The sequence below is a fragment of the Salmo salar genome, chromosome ssa09 (assembly GCF_905237065.1).
Source record: "Salmo salar chromosome ssa09, Ssal_v3.1, whole genome shotgun sequence".
Classification (NCBI taxonomy): Eukaryota; Metazoa; Chordata; class Actinopteri; order Salmoniformes; family Salmonidae; genus Salmo; species Salmo salar.
In genome coordinates, this window is record NC_059450.1 from 17065426 (window position 1) to 17083567 (window position 18142).

General features: G+C 40.9%; 1 protein-coding gene across 2 annotated transcripts; it reads right to left on the reverse strand.

Annotated features, from left to right (window-relative positions):
- Window positions 1-2288: 2288 nt before the first annotated feature.
- LOC106610811 (probable histone deacetylase 1-B) lies at window positions 2289-18139 on the reverse strand. 2 transcript variants are annotated; one of them, XM_045723431.1, is made up of 13 exons: window positions 17982-18139; window positions 17184-17296; window positions 16939-17056; window positions 16705-16779; window positions 10766-10904; window positions 10470-10611; window positions 7682-7774; window positions 7307-7556; window positions 7028-7136; window positions 5710-5840; window positions 2942-3082; window positions 2748-2802; window positions 2289-2655 (listed from the first exon to the last, which is right to left on the reverse strand). In XM_045723431.1, the coding sequence occupies exons 1-13, from the start codon at window positions 18031-18033 to the stop codon at window positions 2628-2630; spliced, it is 1446 nt and encodes a 481-aa protein (XP_045579387.1). In that variant the 5' UTR covers window positions 18034-18139; the 3' UTR covers window positions 2289-2627. The 2 variants fall into 2 exon arrangements, with proteins under 2 accessions (XP_045579387.1, XP_014065888.1); XM_014210413.2 differs by having other exon boundaries at window positions 2894-3082.
- Window positions 18140-18142: the final 3 nt, after the last annotated feature.

The following is an 18142-nucleotide window of genomic DNA, read 5'->3' on the forward strand; positions in this document are numbered from 1 at the left end:
GTATAACAGAACTCATATGGCAGGCCAAAACATGAGAAGATTCCATGCAGGAAGTGGCCTGTCTGACAATTTCTTGCCCTTCTTGATTATCTCTATCCATTACAGAGGATCTCTGCTGTTACGTGACACTTCCTACGGCTCCCATGGGCTCTCAGAAGGCGGCAAAAAGCTGAATCGTGGCTTTGCAGGCTCTGGTTGAAAAAAAGTAGCGCGTTTGGGTAGTGGCTGGTTACAGTACTGTGAGACTCAGGCGTGTGCCGCGTCGACAGAATGCTTTGTTTTCTTTTGTCTCTTTACCTAAACGCAGATTCCCGGTCGGAATATTATCGCTTTTTTACGAGAAAAATTGCATAAAAATGGATTTTAAACAGCGGTTGACATGCTTCGAAGTACGGTAATGGAATATTTAGAATTCTTTTGTCACGAATTGCGCCATGCTCGTGACCCTTATTTACACTTCGGATAGTGTCTTGAACGCACTAACAAAACGCCGCTATTTGGATATAACGACGGATTATCTTGGACCAAACCAACATTTGTTATTGAAGTAGCAGTCCTGGGAGTGCATTCTGACGAAGAACACCAAAGGTAATCAAACTTTTGTAATAGTAAATCTGAGTTTGGTCAGGGCTAAACTTGGTGGGTGTCTAAATAGCTAGCCGTGATGGCTGGGCTATGTACTCAGAATATTGCAAAATGTGCTTTCACCGAAAAGCTATTTTAAAATCGGACACCTCGATTGCACAAAGGAGTTCTGTATCTATAATTATTAAAATAATTTATGTTTTTTGAATGTTTATCTTGAGTAATTTAGTAAATTCAGAGGTTTGCGGGGGGTATGCTAGTTCTGAACGTCACATGCTAATGTAAAAAGATGGTTTTTGATATAAACATGAACTTGATTGAACAAAACATGCATGTATTGTATAACATAATGTCCTAGGTGTGTCATCTGATGAAGATCAAAGGTTAGTGCTGCATTTAGCTGTCTTCTGGGTTTTTGTGACATATGCTAGCTTGAAAAATGGGCGTCTGATTATTTCTGGCTGGGTACTCTGCTGACAATCTAATGTTTTGCTTTCGTTGTAAAGCCTTTTTGAAATCGGACAGTGTGGTTAGATTAACGAGAGTCTTGTCTTTAAAATGGTGTAAAATAGTCATATGTTTGAGAAATTGAAGTAATAGCATTTCTAAGGTATTTGAAAATCGCGCCACGGGATTACACTGGCTGTTGCGTAGGTGGGACGATTTCGCCCCGCCTAGCCCAGAGAGGTTAAATGCTGCAGACATTTTTTGGTACCCTTCCCCCAGATCTGTGCCTCGACACAATCCACAATAGACAGGTGTGTGCCTTTCCAAATCATGTCCAATCAATTGAATTTACCACAGGTGGACTCCAATCAAGTTGTAGAAACATCTCAAGGATGATCAATGGAAACAAGGACGCACCTGAGCTCAATTTCAAGTCTCATAGCAAAGGGTCTGAATACTTATGTAAATGAAATTCTGAAAATCAGTTATGTCATTATGCGGTATTGTGTTTGAGGAAAACCATTTAATTTATTTTAGAATAAGGCTTTAATGTATCAAAAAGTGAACAGGCCTGAATTACTTTCCAATAGCACTGTCCATATAGAGTATGTTAACTCTGCCATGTAAAATGAGCAACAGCCATGCTGATAACTAGCAAACTGCACCTGAAGATTTTGAATGAACAATATGACATTAAAGTACATGTCTGTAGATGAATAAGACTAGTACATTTTCATAGCATTGTTTTTATTGGTTTCTAAAAGTAGTCAAAGATCGTGTGGTCCTTAATATTTGTATGAAGTTCGCAAGCCGCGGGGGGGAAAGAGTCCATTTCATTTTTGCAGAATAAAATCACGTATCCACACAACACTGAATGTGTCAATTTTTGCCTAGCTAACTTAACTAAAGTGTTGTGGCATTACCAAAATACCTTTGAACATCCCGTTCCAAGTGAAAAACCTAGGAACGCTGTTTTCATTGAAATGCAGGGATGATATGGGTCCTAAACAGTCATTGGTACAAAACAATAACCTCTGAAAATACCAAACTACAATACATGGATGGAAGTCCTTCACAATTGTTTTGTTTTATCACACACTGTAGGAGCAGTATTCTATATTGTTAATCTGGGTAATACAGAATTAATACATCTTCGAGAAGGGGACCTAATTGTCATGTTTCAACTACATTTCCGAAGGCACATGACAGTGGGACTAAATACACGAGTGGATTAAATAAATTAAATCCAAAAGATATAAAAAGCATAATACTTCACGCTAGGCCTTTAATATAGACTACAGACATTTTTGAGTAAGGAGAAGCTGTTTTCATAGGATAAAAAGATTCTAAACAAAATGGGCCTAAGCATACAGAAAACAGTACTTACAAATAAAATCACTCCATTTGAATTTCAGTCCTTGACCAGAAACATTTATATGTTCTAGAAAAGACATTTAGCCCATTCCAACTTGAAGGAGCAGGATCTGTCATTAAAATGTATAGTCCTTCAGGGATATTCTTTGTAGCAGCCAGTAAAGGTAACTGCTCTGAAAAACAGAACCGGTACGATCGCTTTAAAGAGAGCTAGGAGCTCCTCACGGTGTCTTGGTCTCCTCTTTTGGCCTGTTGGATAAACAGGGAAAATGACTTTAGACTTTTTACAAACTTATTTAATGATGACTATCTGATATGACAAGTTTAAAATGTTTTCTCACCCCTTTGTGGAGGTGTCCATTTTCTCCTCATCTGGCACCTTTTCTTCTTTTACGTCTATAATAACAAAGACGCAACAAATAATCATCCTCACACGTTCAATGGGACGTGGTATGTCTGATATAGAACGAAGTAATGATTGTGATACCTTTCTTCTCATCAGCTTTCTTTTCATCACCTGCTTTCTTCTCCTCACCCTCTTTGTCTTCCTCAGTCTTGGTTCTCTTGGCCTTCTTGAAGCTGGCTGCATTTCTGCGTCCGCCCCCTTGACCCTCAGCCTCGTCCTCAGAGTCAGAGAACTCCTCGTCACATGCTATCCTCTTATCGTGGGCACGGACTGAACAAGAGCACAAGACAGGAGTATAAGCATCTCCGTGTGTGTGACATTAACTCACACCACCTGCATACGCCGGGCAGATTACATATGATACTCACCAAAAAATATAAACATAACATGGAATGTGTTGGTCCCATGTTTCATGATGAAATAAAATAATCACATTTTCGATACGCACAAAAAGTGTATTTCTCATAGATTTGTGCACAAATGCATTTCTCCCTTCCCTGTTAGTGAGCATTTCTCCTTTGCCAAGATAATGCCTCCACCTGACACGTGGCATGTCAAGCTGATTAAACAGCATGAACCTCACACAGGTGCACCTTGTGCTGGGGACAAGGCCCCACTAAAACGAGCAATTGAGTCAACAATGACACAGATGTCAAGTTGAGGGTGCATGCAATTGGCATGCAATTGGCAGGAATGTCCACAAGACTGCCAGAGAATGGAATGTTAATTTATCTACTAAGCCGCCTCTAACGTCGTTTTAGAGAATTTGGTAGTACGTCCAACTGGCCTCACCATATGTAACCATGTCAGCCCAGGACCCCCCCCCCCACCATCTGGCTTCATCACCAGACGTGTGGGTGAGCGGTATGGTGTCATGTGGGCGAGCGGTTTGCCGATGTCTGCATGTAGATTTGGATAGAAAAATCTGAAGTTTCTAAAACAGTTTGAATGATGTCTGAGTATAACAGAACTCATATGGCAGGCAAAAACCTGAGAAAAATTCAACCAGGAAGTGGGAAATCTGAGGGTTGTAGTTTTTTCAAGTGATTGCCTTTACAGTGACTTAGGGTTCATTTTGCAGTTCCTAAGGCTTCCACTAGATGTCAACAGTCTAGAACATTGTTTCAGGCTTTTACTGTGAATATTGAGCGAACGAGGGGGCCTGGAGTCAGATGAGTGAGGAAATGACACGAGCTCAGAGGTGCGTGCTCACGTGAGTGTGAGCTGTGTTCCTTTTCTGAAGACATTGGAATTGTCCGGTTGGAATATTACTGAAGATTTATGTTAAAAACATCCTAAAGATTGATGCTATACATCATTTGACATATTTCTACAAACGTAAATAGAACTTTGACTTTTCATCGTGACATTTTTGCACGCTTCCTGCATTTGGAGTAGTGGACTGAACGCGCCAACAAAGATGAGGTATTTGGACATAAATGATGGACTTTATCGAACAAAACTAACATTTGTGGACCTGGGATTCCTGGGAGTGCATTCTGATGATCATCAAAGTAAATATTTATAATATTATTTCTGAGTTTTATTGACTCCACAAAATGGCGGGTTTGGTTTCGTGTCTGAACGCTTTACTCAGATTATTGCAAAGTGTGCTTTCACTGTAAAGTTTTAAAAAAAAATCAGACACAGCGGTTGCATTAAGGAGAGGTGTATCTATAATTCTTTGAATAACAGTTTCATATTTTATCAACGTTTATGATGAGTATTTCTGTAAATTGATGTGCTCATTCACCGGAAGTTTTGGGAGGCAAAACATTTCTGAACATTACACTCCAATGTAAAATGGGGATTTTGGATATAAATATGAACTTTATCGAGCAAAACATACATGTGTTGTGTAACATGAAGTCCTATGAGTGCCATCTGATGAAGATCAAAGGTTAGTGATTCATTTTAGCTGTATTTCTGTTTTTTGTGACGCCTCTCCTTGCTTGGAAAATGGCTGTGTGGTTTTTCTTGTCAAGGTGATGTCCTAACATAATCTAATGCTATGCTTTCCCGTAAAGCCTTTTTGAAATCGGACAATGTTGTTGGATTAACGAGAATCTTATCTTTAAAATGGGATATAATAGTTGTGTTTGAGAAATTTGAATGAAATTTTTGTTGTTTTGAATTTGGCGCCCTGCTATTTCACTGGCTGTTGAATAGTGTGTCCCGCAGGTGGGACAGTTACATCCCACATACCCAAGAGAGGTTAAAGAGGCATGGGACAACATTCCATAGGCCACAATCAACAGCCTGATCAACTCTATGTGAAGGAGATTTTTCACACCGCATTCACATCCCTGAAACTCCAGAATCAGTTCATAAAACACAGGCTTGATTTAGAAATGCTTGAAAAAGACACTTGAAATATCTCAATTAAATAGAAGCTTTGCTTAACCTGTCTATAGTGCAATTAAATTATAGCTAATGCAGAGTGTTGGGAAAACAACCCTTTGCACATGACAACCATGCTTGGTGATAACTCAATCATATTGGTTTTAAAAAGAAAATAACACCTTTGGCAGGTTAGCACCAGAATGATACATGACAAATAACTATATTGCACATTTGTGGAATCTTATATTGCACATCTAACCATAGAAGAAAGTGCACACCAGATACTGACTGGTTCTCTGATCCACGCCTCTACCTTTTAAAAAACAGGATCTGTGACCAGATGCAAATCCATATTCCCAGTCATGTGAAATCCATAAATTAGAGCCTAATGCATTTATTTCAATTGACGGATTTCCTTCTTTCAACTGCAACTCAGTAAAATCTTTGAAATTGTTACTTGCGTTTACATTTTTGTTTGGTGTATTTGCAAACTGGGCAAAGTACTTACTCAAGATGTGTTAGCTATGAATCATATCCCAATACAAATAACTTACTGGAGATGCGTTTGTTAGGGTCTTCCTCCTCCTCGTCTCCACTGTCCTCCTGCACAGCGTCTTCTGGGATGGCCTGCATCTGAACACCCGGGGCATGGGGCAGCATGCGCAGGTTCTCAAACAGACGCTGCCTGAAGGGACACACATACAGGTGACATTAAACTAAACTGACATCAACACAATTATAATAGTGCCAAAAATACACTCATATGACACATCAAGGATCACATGTATAACATATGTGCAGTAATATGACCTTTGTTAAGTGAAATTACCTGATTAACATAAATAACTACACGACCAAAAGTATGTGGACATCTCTTCAAATTAGTGGATTCGGCTATTTCAGCCACACCCGTTGCTGACAGGTGTATAAAATCAAGAACACAGCCATGCAATCTTCATAGACAAACATTGACAGTAGAATGGCCTTCCTGAAGAGCTCAGTGACATTCAACGTGGCACCATCATAGGATGCCACGTCCCCAACAAGTCATTTTGTTAAATTTCTGCCCTGCTAGTGCTGCCCCGGGCAACTGCAAGTGTCGTTATTGTGAAGTGGAAATGCCTTGGAACAACAACGGCTCAGTCGAAGTGGTAGGCCACACAAGCTCACAGAACCAGACCACAGCCCAGAAGCGTGTAAAAATCTGTCCTCAAATGCAACACTCACTACCGAGGTCCAAACTGCCTCTGGAAGCATCAGCACAAGAACAGTTCGTCGCGAGCTTCATGAAATGGGTTTCCATGGCCGAGCAGCTGCACACAAGCTTAAGATCACCATGCACAATGCCAAGCGTCGTCTGGAGTGGTGTAAAGCTCACTGCCATTGGACTCTGGAGTGATGAATCCCACTTCATCTGGCAATCCGAAGGACGAATCTGGGTTTGGCAGATGCCAGGAGAACACTACCTGCCCCAATTCATAGTGCCAACTGTAAAGTTTGGTGGAGGAGGAATAATGGTCTGGGACAGTTTTTCATGGTTTGGGCTAGGCCCCTTAGTTCCAGTGAAGGCAAATCTTAACACTAAAGCATACAATGACATTCTAGACGATTCTTTGCTTCCAACTTTGTGGCAAGTTTGAGGAAGGCCCTTTCCTGTTTCAGCACGACAATGCCCCTGTGCACAAAGCGAGGTCTACAAAGAAATGGTTTGTCGAGATTGGCCATGTAGTGTAGCTTATATCTATATTATCTATACTATGAACCAAATCTAGAGACATTACTTCATCATGACTAATACAGTATGACAGGAAAAATTCTAATGATGTACAGTAGGACTAAAGAGGACAGTAAATGGTCTGGTCAAGGACTCACTTGATCTTCTCCAGGTAGTCGTTGGTGTTCTGGTTGGTCATGTTAGAGGGGCTGATGTGCAGTTTGAAGTCCGGCCCAAAGTACTCAAAGTAATCATTGTATGGAAGCTCTGTGGAGAAACACGAATGTGTTATCAACACGGTGGGCAGTCACATGTCTGCGTTAGTGGAACCTATCCTTAAAACACTCATGCCCCTCTGACCTGTCAAAAACAACTAAGAGATTGTAACACTAGAAAGTAAAAGTACACAAATAAAATGGTGCAGCAGGAGAGCTCACCATTGGGTATGGAGCTGTCCAGGGCCACGGCTGTCTCATAGGTCCAGCAGCGGGCCACGTTGCGGATGGTGTAGCCTCCACCACCCAGCATCAGCAGGGGCAGGTTGAAGCTCTTCATGTACTCCACACACTTAGCATGGCCTTTGATGGTGAGGTTAAAGCAGCCAAGCCTGTCTCCTGAGAGGGAGTCGGCTCCACACTGAAGAACCACTGCACTAGGCTGGTACATCTCCATCACCTTAGCCATGATCTACACAGATATAAAATTACAAGATATGGTTGGCTAAATGGAAACAGGGTCTATCTACACATCGGTCTATTTGAGTTACAGGGAGGAAAGATGAAACATTAAAGACAAAAAAATTGAAGACTTACAGGTTTGAATATGGCTTCGTAAGACTCGTCGTCTATACCATCTCTCAGAGGGTAATTCACAGCATAGTACTTTCCCTTCCCGGCGCCAATATCCTTGAGGAGAAATAACAGTCAACTACAAATGTGGACAGTTGTTAATTGACCCTTAAAATGAATGAGAACATATTTTACAGCAACAACCTGCGGTTACAGGGGGGGAGGAGACCAATGTCGACCAATAAAGCAAATAGGAAACTACAAGCAACAGGCCATGAAGTTGGAATTCAACTTAACCTTTGGATGTCATTTAATAAACAATGCCTGCCAATCTGCCAATATCTGTAATATACTATTGCAATGCTTAAAAGCCAGATCAATGCCAGTGGGCTGGACAGACCATAATATTGTGACCATAACCATGAACACCAAGGTTCCAAAGAAACCCCCTAGGATTGTGGTAAAGAGAAATGTTAAAACATTTAATCATGAGCTATTTCTAAATGATTTGGCTGCGGTACTCTGGGAGCTGATTTATCTAGAGGATGAACTAAATCACGCTACAGAATGTTTTATTGATTTGCTCACTAAGGTAATGGACCATCATGTCCCTATAAGAAAGAGTATAGTTGGTGCTCGCCCATCTCCATGGATTGATGAACTGGGTGAGGCTTTTTCTCAAAGAAATATGGCAAAAGCCTTAGCAGCCAAGTCAAAATTAGAAATTAATTTACATGATGTAATTATGCAGTTGAATCGAAATAAAAAAAACACTTTACAACAATGCTTATATTGATTGTAAAAATTACTCTAAAAAAAAAAAAAAAAGGTATGGAGCACAGTTAAGGGCTTACTTGGTATATCTCTCATCATGCCCATCTAGTGTGGAGGTTGATGGGAGAATAACAACAAAACCAGTTGATATTGCCAATCATTTTTGCAGATTTTTTTTTTAACTAAGAAAATGTATTTACTGAGCAACTATGTAAAACATACACATTCTTCCAAACAAGCAATTGTCCAATGGATTGATGATCATATTATCAGCAACAAGATCTGCTCTTTTAGTCTGCAAACAGTGTCAGTGTAGGATGTGTTAAACCTATTGAAGTCATTACCCAATGGTAAATCTACAGGTTATGGTCTTACGGACAATTCTTTTCTTCGCTATACTGCTCCCCAGATTGCAGTTCCACTGAGATGCATATTTAATTGGTCACTGGAAAAGGGGATGTTTGCAAATGTATGGAAGTATGCGAACTGTGTTCTATTCCGAAAGACAGCAAAGAACCCATTACTCCTGCCAATAGTCAACCAATTAATCTACTCCCTACACTCAGTAAGATATTGGAGGGTATTGTGAGTAGACAAATATGGGAGTAAATGGAAAAGAATGAGCCGATTACAGCCAATCAGCATGCTTATCGCAAAAAACATTCCACTACATTGGTTGAAATGACTGACCAGTGGCTCAATGCTATGGATAAAGGCAAGTCTGTGGGTGTACTATTTTTAGACTTCAGTGCAGCATTTCATTTAGTGGATCATGAAATAATTGACAAAATGAATGCATTATGGTTTTAAGGAGGTAGCATTGAATTGGGTACAGTCATATCTAACTGACAGGAAACAGTCCACCTATATCAATGGTTCATTTTCTACCCCTCATGTGTGTTAAACTGTGGAATACCGCAGGGCAGCTGCCTTGGGACACTTTATTTAATATATACCAACGACCTTCCCTATGCCTTAGCTGAAACTCAAGCTACTATATTTGCAGATAATACTACAATTTATGTAGAAAGACAAATCGGTTCAACAGGTACAGCAAGCTTTACAAGGAGAATATCAGGGAGTGGGTTTGCCAGAACAAACTTGTTTTAAACACCAAAAGAACCAAAGTTATGTTGCTCTGTTCCACTAGGAAAAAGGCCAAAACAGCATGGGATACAATTAAGTATGGGAGGAGTACAAATTGAAGTGGCAGAAACCAAACTATTGGGAGTGCAGCTTGACAACTGCTTATCATGGTCGTCTCAAATAACTAATCTATGTAAAAAATGTATTAAAACAGCATGCATAATCAGAAGGAGAGCTAAATATTTGCCTGGAAAAATTCTTAAGCAAATAACACAAGCATTAATTGAGAGTCAGGTGAACTACTGTTCTGTGGTCTGGGGAAATGCATCATGTGAAGTTAGGAGGCTGCAGATTGCACAGAACAAAGCAGCAAGGATTGTTTTAAGGTGGAGATATGGTTCTTCTGTTGCGGTCATGCACAATGTTCTTGGTTGGTCATCAAATCGACAAAATAATAGGAAAAAACATGCTTATTTTATTTCATAAAATACATCATTTAAAAACAGCCAAGTTCTATTCACAACGGTATTCAGTTGGTAAGAGACAGACATTCCGTAAATACTAGGAATAGATTGTCCACCATCTATGCGTTAGAAAGAGAAATAGGCAAAATAACATTTCAATATAGAGCAATAAAGAAATTGAATAAATTAACTGAGAAAACCAGAAACCTTTCAATATATAAATCTAAACATTTTAAAGCCATTTAAATATAATACAAATAAATGTTGTGGGACTATAGTAAAAAAAAAAATAATAATAAAAAAAAAAAAATTTAGATTGAGTATTTATTGGGTCATTATGTTAGTATATTATGCATGTTTAATAGTGTGTTATATGTGAAAATGTGTTCGTATTATAAAATTGTATATTAATGTTGAAGGACTCTTGGAAGATTTGTCCAAATGGGGACTAAAAGAAATCCAAATAAAAAATCAAATATCAAACTCACCCTCAGGTCTCCGGTGCCGGGGAAGTACTCTCCATACTTGTGGAAGGACACGGTCATGACCCTGTCTGTGGTGTAAAACGCCTCCTCCACTCCATCTCCATGGTGGATATCAATGTCTATGTACAGGACTCTCTGGTGGTATCTGGGGGAAGAGAAGATTCAGCATCAACAGAATGAATGATACTTCTAAATGTGGTGTACCTATGGGGTCCCAAAGTGAAGTTACTATTTAATTCAGTAGGCTACAATATTTCCTACGTAAACTTGATTAAGTTCTGTGGGCCTGTTTGACTCACTTCAGTAACTCCAGAATGGCGAGCACAATGTCATTCACATAGCAGAAACCTGACGCCTCAGACTTCTTGGCGTGATGGAGGCCTCCGGCCCAGTTAATGGCAATGTCTGTCTGCTGTTTGTTTAGCTTCACAGCTCCAGCTAAAAACACAGGGAAGAGAAGCCAATCGGAGAATCAGAGCACATGAAACTACAGCTATATTCTGTGTTTTGTCAATTACAGGAAGAGGACAAGTAAGCCAGAAAAATTTTCCGACTATCCAGGCAAAATGTGTCATCCAACAGGGTAGCCTAGACATCAGGGTTTCCACTGGGAAAATGTGTCCTGAAAATAAATAAATGGCCATTTGAGAAATTTAAATCAGACCCATATGTAACCAATTAGGGTGTCCACTCACAGCGCTCAAAATGACAAATCATATTAGATTATGGTAATTCATCTTAACAGAACATGCAACTCCTGTAATGAAGCAGCCAAGAAAAATGTCATTTTGAATCATTTGCCAAAATACAATTGGCAGGAAAACACCTCACCTGAGAGCAGCTCCATACGTAAAATTAGAAAGAGGGTGAATCTAAAGATGCGTCAGCTAGGATGGGTTGCTAATGACTAGAACTTTGAGTAAGTTGAGACATTAATTTATGTTACTGCATTGTATTAAAACTAGTGAGAAACAAGTTTTGGTTCATTTCATAACCATCATCTATACAAGACTAGTCAATGTTTTCATTGTCTTTTGTTTAGAGTGCTCCATGTGCGCAGTGAGTATGTGTCTGGTTTCTGTCTTGATAATGTTGAGTACGCATAGAAGTACCTGGCCTGCTGCACAGAAATGTAGGAAAGTGCCCATTTGGGGATGTCCATTTTAACTCACTACTACATCCACCACTAATAAGTGAAGCTTCTAAGTCATTTTCTTCCTCACAGTGTGTGTGTATACACACACATTTGTAAAAAATAAAAAATAAAAAATCCCTTTTTCAGAACCCTGTCTTTCAAAGATAATTAGTAAAAATACAAATAAACTTCACTGTAAAGGGCTTAAACACTGTTTACCATGCTTGTTCAATGAACCATAAACAATTAATGAACATGCATTTGAGGAACTGTCAATAAGACACCAACAGCTTACAGACGGTAATTAAGGTCGCAGATGTGATTACTTAGGACACTAAAGAGGCCTTTCTACTGAATCTGAAAAACACCAAAAGAAAGATGCCCAGGGTCCCCGCTCATCTACGTGAACATACCATAGGCATGCTGCAAGGAAAAATGAGGACTGCAGATGTGGCCAGGGGAATAAATTGCAATGTCTGTACTGTGAGACGCCTAAGACAGCGTTACAGGGAGACAGGACAGATAGCTGATCATCCACGCAGTGGCAGACCACGTTTAACACCTGCACAGGATTGGTACATCACACCTGCGGGACAGGTACACGATGGCAACACCTGCCCAAGTTACACCAGGAATGCACAATCCCTCCATCAGTGCTCAGACTGTCCGCAATAGGCTGAGAGAGGCTGGACTTAAAGCTTGTAGGCCTGTTGTAAGGCAAACCCACCGTCGCTGGACCAGTCAGGACTGGCAAAAAGTGTTCTTCACTGACGAGTCGTGGTTTTGTCTCACCAGGGGTGATGGTCAGATTCACGTTTATCATCTAAAGAATAAGTGTTACACCGTACTGTGGAGCGGGATCGATATGGAGGTTGAGGGTCCGTCATGGTCTGGGGCAGTGTGTCACAGCACCATCAGACTGATCTTGTTGTCATTGCAGGCAATCAAACGCTGTGCGTTACAGGGAAGACATCCTCCTGCCTCATGTGGTACCCTTCCTGCAGGCTCATCCTGACATGACCCTCCAGCATGACAATGCCACCAGCCATAATGCTCGTTCTGTGCGTGATTTCCTGCAAGACAGGAATGTCAGTGTTCTGCCATGGCCAGCGAAGAGCCCGGATCTGGGACCTGTTGGATTGGAGGGTGAGGGCTAGGGCCATTCCCCCCAGAAATGTCTGGGAACTTGCAGGTGTCTTGGTGGAAAAGTAGGGTAATATCCCACAGCAAGAACGGCCAAATCTGGTGCAGTCCATGAAGAAGAGATGCACTGCAGTACTTAATGCAGCTGATGGCCACACCAGATGCTGACTTACTTTTGACCCCCCCCCTCTGTTCAGGGACACATTATTCCACTTCTGTAAGTCACATGTCTGTGGAACTTGTTCAGTTTGTGTCTCAGTTGTTGAATCTTATGTTCATACAAGTATTTACACGTTCAATTTGCTGAAAATAAACGCAGTTCACAGTGAGAGGACGTTTATTTTTTCTTTAAATGTTCCTCACAGTAGATTACTTAAAATCTATCCAACACCCCCCCCTCAATAATCACTAAGCCTCAGGGTGAAAGAGCAATGGAAGTTACAGGCCTACCGCCTCAATGGCCTATAGGCTAGGAGTTCAACGTAGGGATGCACGATATATCGGTGAACATAGAGGAATTGGCCGATATTTGCTAAAAACATTTTGTACAGAAACATTTGTTTGCAATTACAGAGATCATACGTTTCCTGTAGTTCTTGACCAGGTTTACACACTGGAGCAGGGATTTCTCCATACAGACCTTCTCCAGATCCTTCAGGTTTCGGGGCTGTCGCTGGGCAATACGGACTTTCAGTTCCCGCCAAAGATATTCTATTGGGTTCAGGTCTGGAGACTGGCTAGGCCACTCCAGGACCTTGAGATGCTTCTTACGGAGCCACTCCTTAGTTGCCCTGGCTGTGTGTTTCGGGTCGTTGTCATGCTGGAAGACCCAGCCACCACCCATCTTCAGTGCTCTTACTGAGGGAAGGAGGTGTTGGCCAAGATCTCGCGATACATGGCCCCATCCATCCTCCCCTCAATAGGGTGCAGTCGTCCTGTCCCCTTTGCAGAAAAGCATCACCAAAGAATGAGGGACCTTGCGTGCGCTGCAGAATTTTAATCCATGACGGCGTAGTGTGTTACTAATGGTTTTCTTTGAGACTGTGGTCCCAGCTCTCTTCGGGTCATTGACCAGGTCCTGCCGTGAAGTTCTGGGCTGATCCCTCATGATCATTGATGCCCCAAGAGGTGAGATCTTGCATGGAGCCCCAGACCGAGGGTGATTGACCGTCATCTTGAACTTCTTCCATTTTCTAATAATTGCACCAACAGTTGTTGCCTTCTCACCAAGCTGCTTGCCTATTGTCCTGTAGCCCATCCCAGCCTTTGGCAGGTCTACAATTTTATCCCTGATGTACTTACACAGCTCTCTGGTCTTGGCCATTGTGGAGAGGTTGGAGTCTGTTTGATTGAGTGTGTGGACAGGTCTTTTATACAGGTAACGAGTTCAAACAGGTGCAGTTAATACAGGTAATGAGTGGAGAACAGGAGGGCTTCTTAAAGAAACTAACAGGTCTGTGAGAGCCGGAATTCTTACTGGTTGGTAGGTGATCAAATACTTATGTCATTCAATAAAATGCAAATTAATTACTTAAAAATCATACAATGTGATTTTCTGGATTTTTGTTTTAGATTCCGTCTCTCACAGTTGAAGTGTACCTATGGTAAAAATTACAGACCTCTACATGCTTTGTAAGTAGGAAAACCTGCAAAATCGGCAGTGTATCAAATACTTGTTCTCCCCACTGTACATACTATGGAATGCCACTTGGGTCTTTGCGTGTCAAAAAGATACAGTAGCACTGTCAAAGCTGTACAAAAGTCTGCAAACACCGGCCACGAACGATGTGTTTACAAAACCGCGTAGGTAATAAAGCATAATTTGTTCGACCTCAACTTCTGACCTAGCTAGCACCAATACAACCAGCCTGAAAACAATGACCAGTAGACACTGCAGTCATTTTTATTATTCTTAGCAATGATTTAGGAATCCTTGTGAATAAGTATTGTTGTTGGCCTATTGAAATTGAACTTCAGTTCATGAAAATAAATAGCTAGCCAGCTACTTAACCCTGTTGCCCAAAGCTAACGTTATAAGCAGCCAGCTAGGTTCATCTGGCTTGTGAGGCTCGACCGGACCAGGTTATGTGTTGTGAAAATAGCCACAATAAGGATTAGCCACAATAGCGGAATTAGCGGTTTGCCTTAAAAAAAAGTGTAATTGACAGTGATGCAAATGAATACAAAAAGAATTAGGCCATACTTTTATTTTGAAGGCTAACCGCAAAGTCCACTATTGTGGCTAGCTTCACATAGATGGGTCAGACCACCATCAATCAAATAAGTACTGTCTTATAAATTAGGGTTATTTTAGATGACACCTAGCTATATAGTTAGCTAGCTGACTATAGCTAGTGAAACAGATTGTTTGCGTCCATGAGCTAGCTAGCTTTTATGACCAGCACTGTAGGTGCGCGAGACAACTATACCAACATCATAGCATACGTATCGATGAATCGTTGTGACATATGTAATACAAGTGATAGTAATCAATGTGTAATAGCTACGTAAAAAATGTGGAATGCGTAAAATGTGACGTGCCGTCCTAGTCAGGTCCTGATTGGCCAAATGCTATCTTTTTTGACACCCAAAGACCAAAGCTGTGTTCCATAGAAATCCTGGTTGAGAAAGAAACAACACAGCAAGTAAGTGAAAGAAATAGGTTTTGATTATGTTTTACAGGTAATGGGGACACACGTAAATGCCAACAAAATATATTTTTGGTCAGTGTGGTGCATGTGTAACCTTTAACATGGCAAGTCAGTTAAGAACAAATTCTTATTTACAATGACGGCCTACCCCGGACGACGCTGGGCCAATTGTGTGCCGCCCTATGGGACTCCCAATCATGGCCGGCTGTGATACTGCCTGGATTCGAACCAGGGACTGTAGTGACAGCTCTTGCACTGAGATGCAGTGCCTTAAACCGCTGCGCCCGTGTGTGTTAACTATACTAGAATGCTTAAAAGGCCTCAAATTGTAAATACTGGTTATCAGTATCAGGTTTTTTGGCAAGGAAAATGTCATATCGGTGCATCACTAGTTCAACACGCTCCTTAAGCCACCAATGGATCACAGTGTATCAATGTGTCCATATGGCAGATGCTGGTGATCTCGCATTAGTTTAATTGATACTTTTCAAATTTTAATTCTGACTTTCCTGATTAACCACGTGACAATGCTTTTGAGAAACAAAATTCGTTATTGAAATGAGAGTTCCACGAAAATGTGCATATGAAAATCATAACAGGCACACAGATCGGTACGGGTTCTAGAATAAACTGGAAGCTTCCCCTGATTTGAAACCCACACCATCTATGATGCGTTTAGAAAATAATTGCCTCCGTGTTGTCATGGTCAGATTCTGGCTACTTTGAAGCAAGGTAAGACATGCCTCATAATATGAAATAAAACATTTAGGTTTCAAACAATTAAGTATGTTTTTAAAATGCATACTGCCTCCAGCTCACATTGTAAAGTGGTGGGTGACATCCTGTTGCCTGCACTTGAATGGGAGGCCTGCTTCAATTACCAGGTGAGAAATAAAATAAATAGCCCTTTTAAATCATGCAAACTTAACATGCGATTGCATTTATAATTGTTGCGCAATGAATGAGTTTATAAAAAGCATGTTTAAGTCCAGCAGTAAGTGGCTGAGGAGCTGCAGCAGAAAGGCTCTGAATGCTGTGCACCTGTGATAGAGAAATAAAGACACCTGATGACTAACAAAAATACACCCGCCAATTTAATTGCACTTAAGTACGCATATTAACCTATAGAACGATAAGCAAATGGTCATATGCATTTCCATCAATGATTAAAAGCATTATTTTGCAATGGGATATTTTTTGGCCGGCAGTATTATTTAAAAATCGGCATTTCATTTATTTTGTTGGCCAAAAGCCGGTACTTGCGGCTAACAGAAACCCCGCTACACGTGAATATGACAGATTAACTTACCAACAGAGCCTCCTGTTGAGAGCTGGCAGAACTCAAACAGGCCATCAAACACAGGGCAATCCTCTCCAACGTTAACTGTGTGGGAATTGCAGAAAATGTGTTAATTACAATCCACAACAGCAGCAAAAACAACAAAGCTTTGCTAGATGCCTTTCCCAAATAATGTGACTTTTCATGGGCTACATCTAAAACGTATAGGTATATTGAGACATGACATCTCTGCCCCAAACTCACATCTCTGCATCTGTTTGCTGTACTCTGACATGTTGTCTGGACGAATGGAACGCAGGAACTTGATGTAGTCATCACTGTGGTACTTGGTCATCTCCTCTCCATTGGCTTTGTGAGGTCGCTGTACAGAGACATGGAGAAGACCAATTACTGACACATTAAAAACCAGGCACTACATTTCCAATTGGGAACTATTGAGCTTGCAGGCTTTCTGCTGCGCTTACAAATCATTAAGGTTTTCAACATACGTATATCTCCATCTTTCTGTAGAGACCGTAGTTCAGCAAGAGGTTGTGTGTCATGCGTATACGGTGTGGCTTCATGGGGTGGCCCTGGCCATAGTAGTAATTCCCAACATCACCTTTGAATGAAGAGGGGAAAATAGTGAACATCAGCAGACATCCAATGAATGCATCATCCTAGCTTGTTGTTCGTCTGGCTAACGTTAGATTGCAAACCTTTAAAGGCAACATTGCAATAAAACTTTTGCGTTGATTAATAGTAACAATTCGGACCACAACATATGCACAGCCGCAGACAAATGGACGGCCACTAACGTGCAAACAATCTGGCCAATACAACGGAACTGGGTGCATTTTTTTTAATAGAGACTCTATGATGGTAGCAAGTTTAATACGTACAGGAAGTGAAATAGGTTAACGTTAGCTTAAAGTAGCTAACGTTGCTAGCTATCGTAGTGGTTGGTGGATTCCAATGCTTGCATAGCTAGCTAATGGGTCCTGCCAATGTGTTCTCCCTTTGTCCGAGCTAGCTAACTAGGTAGCAAGCTAATCGACGACGTGGACAAGTAACCTGACGTTACTACACATTGGATGATAATGTAGCATTGTTGAACATTTTCTGAACAATCAATTTAACTTACAGAATTTGAAAATGCCTCGCTCTTGCACAAAGGGAATCTGCACGTTTGCACAACGGAGCTAGATAACGTTAGCTGGCTAATCTGACCACAAATTGAACCATTTGCACCACTCTAACAAAGCACATTGTACAATTAGTCAATGTATAGGCAAATCAGTACTTACCATCATAATAGTAGCAAACTTTTTTCTTTGTTCCTTGAGAACTCAGCGCCATTTTACCTTATTTTACAGCACAGACTACAATTAGCGAAAAGCGGCAGCTGTATTTCGGAAAACGGATGGATACAATCGGATAATTTGTAGAACGTCACTTGAACCAATCA